The sequence below is a fragment of the Sipha flava genome, unplaced genomic scaffold (genome assembly GCF_003268045.1).
Source record: "Sipha flava isolate LNK unplaced genomic scaffold, YSA_version1 134_pilon_pilon, whole genome shotgun sequence".
NCBI lineage: Eukaryota > Metazoa > Arthropoda > Insecta > Hemiptera > Aphididae > Sipha > Sipha flava.
This window is the reverse complement of record NW_020271760.1, coordinates 1,407,098-1,421,602: the sequence shown is the minus strand read 5'-3', so window position 1 is coordinate 1,421,602 and position 14,505 is coordinate 1,407,098. Positions and strand designations below refer to the sequence as shown.

Genomic DNA, 14,505 nt, shown 5'->3' with positions numbered 1-14,505 from the left:
TTGGAATGGACCGACACTCCAGAAAGAGCTTTAGCTGATGCAATATATCTGAATGACAAATACAGCATGGATGGTCGTGATCCAAGTGGATTTGTTGGATGTATGTGGTCAATTTGTGGTATTCATGACAGAGCTTGGAAGGAACGTGATATTTTTGGAAAAATCCGGTTCATGAACTATGATGGTTGTAAAAGAAAGTTTAATATAAATGCTTACATCGTTAGATATGGTGGCATATCACACAAATATATAAAAAAATAATTATTGTAAACATATTTTATCATCATAGATAAATAATGGAGTTATTTTTTTACTTTGATGGATACCTTTCTTTTATTATCATAAAAACTGTATGTACTATTCTGTTAATTAAAGCAATAATAATGCTAAATACTTCTAGATAAATTCCTAAGTTTAAAAAAGAAAGTCATAAATCTGGTCTAGTAATATTTGACACTTATTTATTCCTGCACTAAAAAACATACATTCCGTATTATTATTCTTCACCTTAGTATATGATCACTTTATTTCATAAGTTTTACCATTCCACTCTACACACCTCTAGGAGTGCTACTTCGATTTATCTGATCCATTTACTCATTGTAATTTTATCATATATTTATAAAGACATTTATTTGTATTTTATTCATACATTTATTTATGTTATAAATTTAAAAAAAATTGTTTTTTTTATATTCATAGTTTTTTTTTATTTCCTAGTATTTCTGTTATCCTTATATCCAATTTTTTATTAGGTTTTTTTTTATAAATTCTTATTGGTTTATGATGAAAAAATAGGATAAGAAAATGTAATTACTTCTAGAGGTAAGAGAATAGAAAATAGCTTTGATTATATAATCAGAACTATCAGAAGATGTATTTTTAAGATTTAAATAACTATTAAATATTTGGAATTCATAAAAATGAACATAACAAAGAAAAATGTTGAATATCTTGGTTCTCACATTAATTCGACATTGTTCCGGTGTTTATTTTTATTTAACAAAAATATGGAAAAAAAATTTAACATTACCCAAATGATAGAAATGTTTTCAAATAAAAAATTGATAACGTATTAAATTTTAAAATTCTGATTTGGAAGGAATATGTAAAAAAAAACGTTTGTTAAATGAATATATTAAGAAGGATCGAAGAATTTTTGAAGGAAATTAATGAAATTAATAAAGATGGTCAAAATTTGATAATAAATAATGAACCAAATGTTTACTATTACCAAATTGATCCCCTAAAATGTTTTCTGGTTTTTAAGCTCAATTTTCAATATCTCTGGATTGAATTACAAAAAAAATGTTTCCGAAAAAGTAACAGCGAATAATAAATTTGGAATCCAGTTCAGTAACGTGGTGGTACACGTGAACGCGTAGTTGATGTAAATACGAAATTTCTAATAATTTTACGATTATCTCGATAGACAAATTCGTTTGCAGATGCCGATCATAATTAAAACACGTAATCGGTATCGTGGAACTTCTACACCAGATTACGTACGTACGTAGTATTGACGAAACCGATCCGATGCGTACAAGAACGAAAACACGAAAAACAAATTCTGCTGGATCATAAGTAGTAGTATGTTTCCTATTTACATATAATTTTTATGGGTTGTACTCGTGTTGTATAATATTAAATATTAATTTTGGTAATGATCATTATTATTGTTGTCCATTATAGTTATTTTTCTATACCTATCCAATAATCCTTATCTATTGAAATCGGAAATTTGGAAGTATGTGTAATAATTTACCACCGCTCATTTGGTCTAAAACGTACAAAAATTACGTGTGATGCGATCCCTTTAACAAGGGCCGTTGCACGAACGGGATTATCGTTATTTTGGCCGCGTTTCAACGCTCCGCACTATCGGACGAGTTATTATAATATATATATATATATACCGTGACAAACGGATACGACGAGCGTAAACGGGAAACAACACCAGAATCGCGGCGACAATATTAATAAATCAGATGGCCGAGACGAGACGCTATTCGCGAGGCCGAGTCGCTATTAAAACGTATTAAACGCGCAGTAGTCTCCGCGCGGTGTACGTCATCGCCGAACGGCCAATTACAATTATCGCGGACGTTTCGCGGCGACGGTGTGACGGCACCGGGGTCCTCTGGTCGTCGACCGTCAACGCGTTGCTAACAACAATAATAATACGTATAATAACATTTAATATTAATTGTACACATTTTATCGAAACGTTCGCGAACGGCATTTATTTTTACGACGGACGATGGCTGCTGTTCGTACGCCATCCGCTGTCTCGCCCATCTCGTACGTCTCCCGAACTATATGCGCAGTATGCGCGACACAAATAGTGCCCCTCCCCGTACTGCGAAACCGTACCGTGCGCGGCTAATTTTAGTGTTTTGAAATTCGAGTGTTCGCACCGTTGAGTAAGGAGTATATAGTTCGCATCAGCGATGTCTGCGGGTCTCCTCCACTCGTGTTCTCGTTACGTGCGCGCGAAGAACGTAATAAAAATCTAAACACCGTTTCCGGATCGCGGTTTTTTCCGATCGCCGATTTCAAAATTACCGAATCGAGTACAACAACCGTACGAATCCAATATTATTTCCAAACGAGATTACGTCCTGTCGAGATGTTAATGAAATTGTATAGTCGTATACTACATGGACGACGACAGTTATAATTTTGTCCGCCAAGTCGGCTGCTCAAAGTTGGTCGCCAAAGCTCAAATCTAGTAAACTATGTTATTTGTTAAACGTTCACCAAGTTTGAGTTTTGACTTTACGGATTTAATATAGATCGATTTGTATCACCATCATCGACGATCGGACGAACGCGTTTGGTCTTAGATATCGTCCACAGTCTAGGGCGGCGGTTCCCAAACTTTTTTGGTTCACGCATCCCCAAAACAAAAAAAAAAAAAATTAATCTTAACTCCCATAAATAAATAAAACAACATTTTTTTTTATTATTTTAATCAAATAAAATCACTGTCAGTGTAAAAATAAATATTTGATAGTGTAATATACAATATAAATACTTGCCTTGCGCCTCCCTAGGGTGGCGCACCTCACAGTTTGGGAACCATTGGTCTAATGGATAAAATGCGTTCGAAAGCAGTAAATATTGTAGGACATCTCATAGTCATTAAGGGATATTTAAGAGGCTCTTCCAGAACGTTATCAAGCACCCGGAAGGTTTTAGTTTCTCAATTACATTAGTTATTTCTAACATACAGTTTTAGACAATGATCAACTCTTTTAAATCAAATTTGTCAATCATTTTTTTTTTCTTAGGAATTAATATTTATCGAAATCACATAAATGTTTTTTACTATTAACATTAATCATATTCCCAAGCTATGATAGAACTAGTTAATTCATACATTTTTCTCGTCCGTCAAAAAATTTAAAATTGAGTATAAAGCATAAGTCAATGATTAGATAAAACTGCCGTTATACAAACGAATATAATCTGATAAAACTAGTTGTAAAACAATTATTCAAGCTTTAAAAAATAAATTGAAAATTAATCTGATGAAGAATGCTCCTGCGCCCTACAAATTCACTTAAATAATTTTCGATTTTCATCAATCAAACCGACTTAAAAATACTACATGAAGATTGTGTCAAAACTATTTTCGTGTAGCGTTTATCGAACCGCTTCTTATAAGTTTATGTCATGATGACATATATCAAGGTGTTCTATTGTGAATATCGCGGCAACCTAATAAATAATCAAATAATCATTCAATCATTTCGTAAGATTTTGGAGCAATACGGAAGAAAAATGTGCCGACAAAAAACAACTCGAACGAAAAAAAATACGGTTTTAGTTTGCGTTCAGGTAGTAATGAGATGTCTTTTAATACGCCATAGCGTCGATTATGTTGCCTATCAACAGTATTTTATTTACATTTAGATTTTAACAGGTGTTCTAAAATGTGTATAATAAATAATTGATAAATTATTATAATATAGAAGTGTTGTCTACGCAACAACAATGAGTCACGAGTAGTGACAACAACAAAAACACATGTTGACTCGAAAATCACAAGCTAAACCAACGGTAGGTTAGCTCTTCAACGTGCAGGAAACAGTCATCGAGTCTAATTTGTCAACAACGTTTATGCGATAATACGATAAACTTCAATCAAATGACATTTCGACTATCAATCATAGGCAGACGTTTGGTTGAATTTTTAAAGGGGCTATAATAATCCAATGTAAAGTGACCCACCCGCAAGGGCTTCGCCCCCACATCCTCTTCCTATCATAAGTTATCACATAAAACTAATAAAAATATAAATGTATTTAAGTAAAAATAAATTAAAAAAAACATAAAATAACTTATATTTAAAAATTATTAATATTTCATTTTTTTTAATAACAAATATGTAATTGTTTTTATCAACAAAGATATTTAAAATATCATTGCTAATAATATTTGTTGTCATTTTTTTTCAATATACAGTATAGAAAGATCACTAAACCTATTCTGAAATATCGATGTTCATTGTAAAATTCTTATTTCTCTTATTGCACTGAAACTTCTTTCGCAAGTAATCGAACTGATTGGTATTATCAATGCTATTGTAAATAGTTTTTGCAAATTGGCGAACATTGATTGGTTTTCTGACGAAATTCTTATAACATCGAATGGAATTTCGATTTTGGGGGTCTATTGAAATATTTAGGGGCCTAAGCCCCCTCCCCGATAACCGTCTATGTTGCTAATCGTCGTATATTACTATCGTGTGTTCTATGTGTTGCTCTCGTTAATGGATCAGAGCATACATCATCACATCAATCGATCGGAACTAGCATATTTCAGGAAATTCTCTAGTATTTTTCGTCGTTGTTCGATTTGACAAAATCAATCGGCTGAGTGAACACGCCCACGCGACCTCTGAACGGATAACTGACTATAACGCCAACATAATAATATGATAAACGGAGTCCTAACCTTCAAACGCGCTTTCGTCAGCCGCCATTTCCATGGAAAATACGATGTTTTCCAGAACGAATAATACCGTGTGGGTAGGAAGAGGAAGAGTGCAAGACGAATGTGCGATTTGTGTGAAAACAATTTCTACTGTAATCGCAATATACTAATTTGCACTAACATTCTATCCAAGCACGGATTAGGATAATTTTGGGGCCGGGGCCAAATAATTTTAGGGGCCAATATTGATAAGTAATAACTAAATAGGTAGGTTATATGTTTTATATCTTAAATATCTAGTAATAATAATTCAACCGTCGTAAATTCGTAATCGACGGTAAACACACCGAACTCGAATATTCAATTAAATTCCTCCTTACCATTATCAACCTGCTGAAAATAAACAATATTGTCGATATTATGATAGCATAAAATATAACATATTATCCATTATCCATATAGTATAGTCTGTAGGAAACGTTATTGTATTTTATCCAAATATTTCTGATTTAATAAAAAAAAAAACTTACTATTCGCTAGGGACCCATTATTGTTTGATATCCGTTGTGAGACCGCGACCATGGCCCCCTCTCTCTCCCCATTGAATCCGAATTTGCTTCTGTCTATATACGTCGTACAGATTATTAACCTCCATACGGATGATGTTTACCGTCGTTAATGGAAAGCAAATACAAAGTCGAGACCTACCCACACATACTGCGGGTATTATTATACAAGAACCAAAACCAATTACTTGAGATAGGTAGTCATCATTATCCCGCGGTCACAATATCGTCGTCGATGAACATCCGCGATCAATCGATCGTCGAAATTTCAACACTCGGACGCATACACGATGAGGCACCACTGAACTATACGTCCACCGATCAAACCATGTTTAATTTTTAACAAAATCCAATTGAACCGTAATATTATTTAGTAAAAACATAAAAACTCAATAGGAACTTTAATAGTTCGTATTATTTATTTATTTTTTAACCAGCAATACATTCGCCACCTGGAAATGGTGTGAAGCATACTTCAGGTGGCGATAAGAGTTAATATTAATACGGGCAAACATGATTTATTAAAACAATAATTTTTTTTACACACATGTCCTACAGTTGCAACTAAATAACAAAGTGACGAAATAACTACCCATACATTCGTACCGTGATACGGCCAGCAAATGACTGTTGTTACTGCTATTTTAGATTTTAATAAAATTCAACCTGTTCAAGACTCAGTGATCATACAATTTTCCTAATTCTATAAGAAATAATTAATAATAGTGTTATTATCCACCAGGATAAGTCGAAAAGTAAGAGTTATGTAACAAATGAGGATACCTAAAAACAATTGAACTCCGTTAATTTAAATATATACATAAAGTAACATATTATTTAATTATCGATGGTAATATTGATCTGTGATTTAGATACATACTATAAAAAAAATATTTTATAAATAACTTCGAGTAAATAGTATAAAAATGTTGAGGTTATGATCGAAAACACAATTGACTACAAACAATCGAAGTAGGTAGGTCCGTCCAACGTTATAACCCCGGAATGCGTGGTCAGCATTCGAATGTTCTTCACTCAGGGGTTCCTAACATATGTACATAACGTACAAATATAATTATGAATTAATTAATAATTAAATATTTTTAAATAACCGATTCGGAGATGCTTGCGCCCGACGAGACGTTTCTATATGATGTGAGCCTATGATTGAACAATTCGATGCGGGCCCTTTTTCTCCGTACGATTATGTTAATGCCAGCGGAGGTGCAACAATAACAGTAGTGTAGTTAAAAGCATCGATGTCAACATCTGCAATGCTCTCAAACCACGTAGTATTAATTGTGTTTTCTATTAATATGCTCTGACATACACCCAAATACTGTCACGCGCTCACGATCGATCATTAACCGTTTTAACCAGTTTTATTTGCTGACATTAAGTACCTATTTGCATAGGCGTAGCGAGGGTTGGGTAGGGGGGGCAATTTCCCACCCCTGCGCCTCAAACTGAATTATATTTGTTTATATCAAACGTATAAGTTTTACATTAAAATCAAAAATTAAAAAAGATATAATCGTAAGCCTAAAAATAGTTTAGTGGGACCGAGTGTTATTTACACATCATTTTAACGTTTTATGTGTTATCCAATGGTCTATCTGTAGATTATTTGAATTACAAGTTTAACACTAATCGCTTTATGTTTTTGCCCTCCCTGATTCAAATCTTAACTAAGCCCATGCCTATTTGCACTAATATGATACTCCTCAGGGCCGTGCCTAGGGGGTGCGAGAGATGTGTGTGCACCGAGCGCCATGAACACTGGGGTGCCAAAAGCTTTTTCATAATCTAAGTAATATTACTGAAAGTTAACTATATTATTTAACTCAAAATATTTAACACGTTTAACGCCATGGTATCGATGCGTAGTCGACATCATTAACAATGTCTTGAACGGCGGTGTTGCTAGTTCATTTTTAGTATTGGTATTTATTTTTGCCCCGAAATCGGCGAGATGACAAACTAACAATAATATACCATTTATATTCTATTATTATTGTTACTTGATATAATTAATTTAATAACATTAATAACATAAACAAAAATCGACTTGATCGAGTTGTACGATTTTATTTTGAACCCGTCTATGATAGATAGTTTTCATATCATAGTTCATGAACGCAGAAGTTGCAAAGGTACCCAATTATTTTTCATTGGCAATTATTTAAAAACGTAAGTTATTTTTTGTGCAATCGAATAAATTTAATTCGTAAATAAATTATACCGGTTAAGAATGATAAGTTATTATCTACATGTTTTGTTCTACCTATATAGTTATTTTTTTATTTATAGAGCTTTTCAGATATACTATTAAGCTCGACAATTATAATAAAATACATCGATTAATTAATTAAAATACAATAGATAAAACATATGACATAAAAATATTAAAATAATAAAAGATTATATACAGAAACCAGTCCCGTGAATGAAGAAAATAATTAGAATGAGAGCAGATTTTTAAATTTAGAATGCTGAAGGTATTGAATGTGTTATTGAGAGACTAATAAGGATATTAAATTTGGTAGGTAAGGAAAGACAATCAAAGAGAATATAAGATAGGATACAGATTTTTTTTCTTCTAAATGGAGTGTATAGAAAAGGGCGTAACTTGATCATAAGGGGCCAATGTGAAAATGTCCAGACTTATATTATTATTTATTGTTATTATATTAATAAAAATAATATAATATGTGTATATTATAGATTATAATAGGAATATTGTAAGGGAAGAAAAAGATAATATCAGAAGATATCTCAGAGCCCTCCAAAACTGGGGTCTCTGTGAATTTTACACCCAACACTCCCGATAATTTCACCACTGGAAGTGAATCATTAAGATTTAAATTACAAACAAGAAGGTAATAGATGATGGCTTATGCGCAATCGGTTAAATTTGATTATTAGGGATTTGGATAGAGTAAGATCGTTGAATCATAATTTATCTGGTATAACGAGAACTATAGATTTAAATCTAGAGGCGAAATTTCAGGGTAACTTGTTCAATCAAGTGGACCAGGGTGAGAAAACATGGCGTCAAATTATCAGTTTGAGTTATATTACTTATATTGTTCTTTAGTCGTTGATTATTTGTTTTATTAATTTAATAAATACAAAATAAGTAGTTATATAAAAATCTCTATTCTTAAGTAGTCTCCTTATAGTTTAAGCTTAACTATAATTATATGGTTCAAAAATATTTTGTAGAGGGGTCAGGGCGCTAAAATTTATTTTTGTAACCGGGAGCTACTTATGATAGGCACGGTACTCCTACACGGTCCGTACACGTTTTTTATGAACACGCACACATCGGAAACGAATCGTTTTTTCCTCGTCATCCAGTCTCGACGTAGAATTTAATATTATTAACCGTTTTACGAGTTACAAAACCTACCCCACGCATAAAATATAGACAACATATGTGTGCTATGTACCTCGAATGTCTGCGTTGTACGGACAAATATTACAGTATCGGAAGTCGGACTCGGTAAAATATTTGATCGGAAAAAAAATGTGACAACATTTAAAATTTCGTTACTGCGGCACGCGTACGCGTTTACATAATAACGGTGCGTAGTGCAGTTACTAGGACTCGAATTAAAAAAACGGCAACACAACATAACATAACGATACAATGTTCTATCACGTTATTCCACGGTATAGATAACGACAAGTGTTATCAAACGAAATGTGTACAACGCATGCGCGCACCGCACAATCTTGTGCGTGTTACAAACGTCAGTTTGACTTTATTAAAGGTCAAACCGATGCGTTGTGTCAAGCTCGCATGTCGTTATGCTTCCGCGAACGTAAAACCAAACGCGTGGTCACGTTTACACTTGACGTTTGGACGTTTGTACGGACGTTTCTGACCGTTGCACCGTTATTCAGAGGCGACGGGTGAGGCGAATAGGAATATTATTACTTATAATGCTATTATATCTGTATGACTTTACACCTGTATCAAAAATATTAGATACATCTATGATAAAAAAAAAATCCCAAGGGTGAGGGAAAATCACTACATCGCCTCTCCAAAAAACCATCTCAGCCGTTGTTTCGGTAAGCAACGCGAACATCCGTTCGTATGTAGCTGCGGGTAACCGTTTTCTTTGCGACCGTTGCGGCCCGCGGTTGAGAGAACATACGCCCAGTAGCGACTTGCCGGATTTCGTGAAAGGCCGTAACCATTTTCCTCCAAAAACGAGATAAATACTGTTTTCCTCCACTATCCATTTTTCTGAAAAAAAAAAAAATTAGTAAAATAAACAATAAATCTTGACCATTTTCTTCCAATTTTCATTTTTCATTTTTCAAATTATGAACAAAATTAGGTTCAGTTCATGTATAATACAGATTAGATAATTCGTAAGTTAAAAATAACGTTAATCTACCTATATTTTTTTATAATTGTATGATACTTCTGTAACGATTAAAAAATACCTGTTTAAAATTAATTTTACATTTTTCTCGGTAGTCTTTAGATTTTTTTATAAGATATATCCATTTATTCTTATCTTATAATTAATATATTCAGTTTTTATTTTTTATAAAATTGTTCTTTTTTTTGCGAATAAAACGACTCACAATTCAACTTACATTACGATGTTGTCGACTGTTATTTTCCCTATAATACTGTACACAGCACTATAATGATACCGTCTAAATAGTTTAATATTTAAAGAAAAATTGACATAATTTAGTCCAAAAAAAAGTTTGGAGGAAAATGGAATCCAACCTGTTTTTTTTTTGAAAATGAACAGTAAAGGAAAATAAAAAATCGCATTTTCAGAGGAAATGGACCAACCCGCGCGAAAACCGCTACAACGTCCGTGTGTGTTCGTCCGTTCGACGACAAAGGGATCATATGGCGTGCAGTTGACCCAATCACGGTAAACTCTGTTTAGGGTTCTTTCCTGATTAAAGCCGAATTAAGCATCTATTGGGCCCCGGGGCTGAAATTTTTATGGGCCTTTTTGACAAAACATGCTTTACAAAGTTACTCGCTACGCTCGCAGAATGATACATTTTTTTAACTATTTCACAAATTGTCAATTGCAATATAAAATTATAAAATTAATAGGTATATATAATTTATGTCCATAAAACTACTAATTTTAGTGTGATAAAAAATATGTGTCGGCTTAAAATTGTTTGGGCCCCTTTCACTAGGGTACTCGAGAAGACCCCACTCTTAATCCGGCCTTGTCCCTAATAAAATGGGGCAAAAATTAAACGATCATATTCGTATTGTAGACCGATCGCATGCGGGTGTCTGCCTCACGCGGCCCGTCGAGAATCCTATATAATCGTTTAGATGCGAAAACGTGTTTATTTGAACTTTGTCCAACTCTTTTAGTCGCAGAACGAGGCGATTATTGTTCTTTCTCTCTCTCTCTTTCTCTCTCTCTCTCTCAAATTCTCAAACTCTCTCTCTATCATTCTCCTAGAAATAGCTTGCCAAAACGTAAACGTACGCGCCCGCAACGCATACATACTTGTACGTATACTACGCATCGATACGATATGTATAATGTCACTAAACCGTTGTAAACAAGCTCGAAGGTCACCTTCGCTGTGTGATTATTTTCCAGAGCGGAAACTCGCCACGAACGTAATTGTAATTGCACCTATACGAATTATACCATCCAACACACTCATGCGATGTGCCCGCTCTGCCATGACGAATAGGTATGGATCTCGGTGATCTACAGGGGATACGCCGTTTATTATTGCCACGTGAATAACTTTTCAAACATAGCACATACCACGTTATATACTTTATCCGGGAGAGGGAACCGAGCGTGCATCTAGGTGCCAGCATTTTTTTTACGGTGCATAACACGACCTCCTTCTGGGAAACGAAAAAAGGCGTATCGTTTGGTCGTAAAGTTCTTTCCTAAAAAACTTCTTTTCTTTTTCTCTTTCTTCGAAACACCTCTTTAAAGAACCTATTTTCTCTTTTGTGTTCACGTTTGCCGTTCCTAATTCGACATAATTCGTACAATATACGTACGACTTCATAGAAATACAATAATTGAAATTCTATAACGATTGCACCGCTGTATCAAGATCAACTTTTGAACTATCTTAGTTTTTTTTCTTTCGTCGATATACATACATGTTATATATGAATTACAGCATATGAAATATTTTAAATTTTGCAGCATAGGTATTTGTAATCATGTAATTTATGAATGGACATTATTTTCAATAATTATTTTTTCGCAATAGAATAAGGCACAAATTTAATTTAAAACGATAGTCATAGAAAAAAATATACTTGGCTCCTGATGCGATTCATTTATGTGTAATACAAATTTGTTTACAAGAACTATGGAGTTCTTTGAAAAATAACTTTAGTATCCATGCGAAAAAGTTTAATATATTTTCTTTCTCGTGGAAAGTTTAAAATCTTGGCTACGCCTTCACTGACACGTAACGAAGGGAAAGCGATTTTCCAAGTTATACGAGTGTTATTTAAAATGACTAATTATTAAATGCGAAATTTAATTGATTTGAGAATCAATGAGTTTGCGGGTTTCTTATTAATATTGCACGAATCTTAACATTGAATAAAAATATTTCTTTACATAATACCTACCAGAGTCAAAAAATCTCTGTAAGAATATACGCGGAAAATGTAACGTATGTAACTACTCCATATAATTAATGCACGATAAAAAAAAAAAACTAATGATAATAAAATGTAAAACACTATATTTTTTGAACCATGGAAATAATATAATAAATAAGTTTGTGTACAAGTGTGAAGTATTCAGTGCGTTTTCATTGGTATTAAATATATTCATTTTTTTTCAATCGGACATCAGATAAATGTATATTTGTTTCCAAAGAGATGATTTCTCTTGTCGGAGTAGACATATCGATCACCGCGTGGACGAATATTGTTATGCATATTATAGTGTTATGTATTATGCGCGCACAGAAATGTGGTGGTAGTAGTGTCACGCCACTTTGTTTTGTTTACTGTTGACGAATGGAATTGTTTATTTCACTATACCATGTACAGTAATACACCAGACGTGCGCACAATACACGCTCATGTCCTTGAAATCGAAATAAAAAACGAATCGTATTAAGTTCTAAAATGAACATTTTGGAAATAATATTATCATAATTCATCTCACGTCGCTACCGTTTTCCAAGATAAACATACAAGAGATGTATTTTTTAATTACCTACATGTAAAATTAAAATTAACACGTTTCAATTATTTGCAATGAATTACAAAAATAACGTTGGAAACGTCGTCTATTATAGATACTAGGCAACTATGCGACCGCATTGAATTTATTATCACACAATGCAGTATACCACCGTCACTTCTCAACGTAATGAGCACGCTTTTAAATGTACATTATAGTTTTTGATAATTGATATAACAACAAAAACGAACACAACCCAGTTAAAAAAAAAAAAAAAAAAAAAAACGGTTGTCTCGGTAATCTATCAGGTCCACGAGAAAATAAGTTTAAATTGTATAGGTAAATCGCGAAATGTAATATTAGCATCTGCAAAAATAAAATCCGTGAATAGCTTTGAAAATACGATTTATATAATACCAGTTACACCTACATTAATATTATAATATGTTTGATTTTTTTATCGTTATGGAAACGCAGTTAAACGGTCAAGTGGACCTAATATACTTCATTGCAATGTCAAAATGAATTTAGTCCGTTGCTCGTTTAACTTTTACTTACAAATTGCCTTAATTTTCTACTGATTTTCATGGTCGCTTATACATATCGTGCAATAGGAAATAATTATCATGAACTAATTATTTTAATATGTTACCACTTAATCAACAATTAAATAAATAATAATTCTCTAATAGTATTATACATCCGTATGGTAAAGCAATATATTAATAATAAATTAATAATAATAATAATAATAATAATACAGGAGAAAAAACTTATTTGTTTTCGTCAGGCCAGTATCCAAAAACTTTTTATGGAGAGGGGTTGAGCAAAGTCAAATTCATTTACTAGTGGACAACCTCGTTCATTACTTTGGATTTTTATTTTTATTGTAAAAAATATAACACTCATTGAATCAGTCTTAGAACCATGGGGAGGGGGGTTCCGAAACCCTCTCAAGGATACTGGTATTTGTTTTACAGTATATTATGATCAGCTTAATATTTTTCATAGAATTACAAAATTGTTTACTCGTTTACAATAAATAGAAAATTACACAAGCAAAATAATAAATTATCACAACGGAAATATTGTTAACATCATAGAGTCAACATAAACACAAAATATTGGCTTAAAAGTCATAATAAGAGTTAACTCACGTGTTCGATTCCATTTGTAAGACTACGAAAACACACACAACGTTATGACATTGTACACGCTTTAAGAAAAACCTCCACGGGGAAAAATAATTTTTGGCGTACCTATATGTGTTTACGTTTGTCAATAAAGTATTGCGGCGACGGAGTCGTTCGTGTTTTTCAATTATCGATTGCATTTCAGTACGGTTCGTCGATTACGACAAGGTATACGTCATAAAGCACAATATTTTAAATTCTTCGTGCGTTTCCATGCGGTTCGCGTGCGTTTCGAATACGATCCGTAACAGTCACTCGACGGTGTACAAATCTCCATCAACCTGTCATCGAACCGCGCACGCCGCGTACCAGTGGTGTATATAGGGGAGGGGGGCTAGTGGGCTACAGCCCCCCCCCCCGAAATGTTTTAAAAAACTTAAAAATTAAAAAAAATTAAACGTATGTTATATTTTAATGGTGCTTTATGCTTATTTAGAATTTACGTCCAATATCAAATCGTTTTGGGATATTCTGTAATTCTTAGTAATTCTTAGATACCAGTAGTGATTTAACTCTGTCCATAGCAGCCCCTCCCAAAAATATTTTCTGTATACGCCACTGCCGCGTACAATAAACCCTTTACGCTTAAAATTTCCCATCGTTGCGGAGATCATGGCG

General features: G+C 33.2%; 1 protein-coding gene and 1 long non-coding RNA gene across 3 annotated transcripts; one reads left to right on the top strand and one right to left on the bottom strand.

Annotated features, from left to right (window-relative positions):
* The first annotated feature begins 1,156 nt into the window (after positions 1-1,156).
* On the top strand, positions 1,157-1,670 carry LOC112679371. Its single transcript, XR_003148203.1, has 2 exons — positions 1,157-1,390; positions 1,449-1,670. It is a non-coding gene; the product is annotated as an uncharacterized LOC112679371 (long non-coding RNA).
* Positions 1,671-8,207: 6,537 nt separating this feature from the next.
* Positions 8,208-14,142, bottom strand: LOC112679340. 2 transcript variants are annotated; one of them, XM_025549109.1, is made up of 2 exons: positions 13,852-14,142; positions 8,208-9,765 (listed from the first exon to the last, which is right to left on the bottom strand). In XM_025549109.1, the coding sequence occupies exons 1-2, from the start codon at positions 14,025-14,027 to the stop codon at positions 9,573-9,575; spliced, it is 369 nt and encodes a 122-aa protein (XP_025404894.1). In that variant the 5' UTR covers positions 14,028-14,142; the 3' UTR covers positions 8,208-9,572. The 2 variants fall into 2 exon arrangements, with proteins under 2 accessions (XP_025404894.1, XP_025404895.1); XM_025549110.1 differs by having other exon boundaries at positions 13,954-14,142.
* Positions 14,143-14,505: the final 363 nt, after the last annotated feature.